This window comes from Loa loa (assembly GCF_000183805.2).
Source record: "Loa loa unplaced genomic scaffold supercont3.4271, whole genome shotgun sequence".
Taxonomy (NCBI): domain Eukaryota; kingdom Metazoa; phylum Nematoda; class Chromadorea; order Rhabditida; family Onchocercidae; genus Loa; species Loa loa.
In genome coordinates this window covers 1-795 of record NW_018112447.1, presented here as the reverse complement: position 1 = coordinate 795, position 795 = coordinate 1, and the positions used below count along the sequence as shown (strand labels likewise).

Sequence of the window (795 nt, the reverse complement as noted above, 5' to 3'; positions counted from 1 at the left end):
ATATATATATATATATATTAGCATGTTTAATTGTGAATAAATAAAATCAAAAAAATAAATAAATAAGAAATTAATTCATGAAATTTTTTAAACTTCGAATAAAAAACAAAAGCAAAGAAGAAAAAAAAAAAAGTGGATTAAATTTGTTTTATCATCATTAACCTTGTTTCCTGATCCGGTCTGCTTCTACTTCATTCAAACGTTTCGCGTGTTTAGCACCCAATCGTACCGCTTTTTCTAGTGTAGCCTTTGTTATAGGTAATTTTAGCCTAGGCTCTTGATCAGCCCACTGTGTTAGATCAGTCGTATCAATTATCGTCGAATTACAATGCATAGGACAATTTCTGTATGAAATTCATCAATATATTATTATAATATATATATATATATATATATATATGTACGCAGATAGCGAACATTTGTACAAAATTTGAATCAAATTTCGCAAATACTTTTGATATTCCGGAAATTTCAGAAATATCTGATATTCCAAATAATATAATCGTATATCCTTTTATTTAAAAGCTTTTTTTTTCTTTTTAATGAATACTTTCTCATTCATTCTACCATTTCCTACTTTCTTTTTTCTTTTTATTTTTAACAATTGTATTCAAATTTAAATATAAAATATTGCATGACAATTCATTGTAATTGAATTTAGTTTATTTTTAAGAAAGTTGGATAATTTCGTTATTTTAATTACTATTAATAATTATTATTATCATTAATATTATCATTACTATTATTATCATCATTATTATTATTATTGTTATTATTATTATTATTATTATTATT

General features: G+C 22.1%; 1 protein-coding gene across 1 annotated transcript; it reads right to left on the bottom strand.

Annotated features, from left to right (window-relative positions):
• Positions 1–162: 162 nt before the first annotated feature.
• LOAG_16140 (hypothetical protein) lies at positions 163–334 on the bottom strand (the record flags this gene model as incomplete). Its single annotated transcript, XM_003151626.1, has 1 exon — positions 163–334. A coding segment is annotated over one exon (171 nt), but the record flags the coding sequence as incomplete, so codon positions are not given.
• Between the last annotated feature and the right edge of the window lie 461 nt (positions 335–795).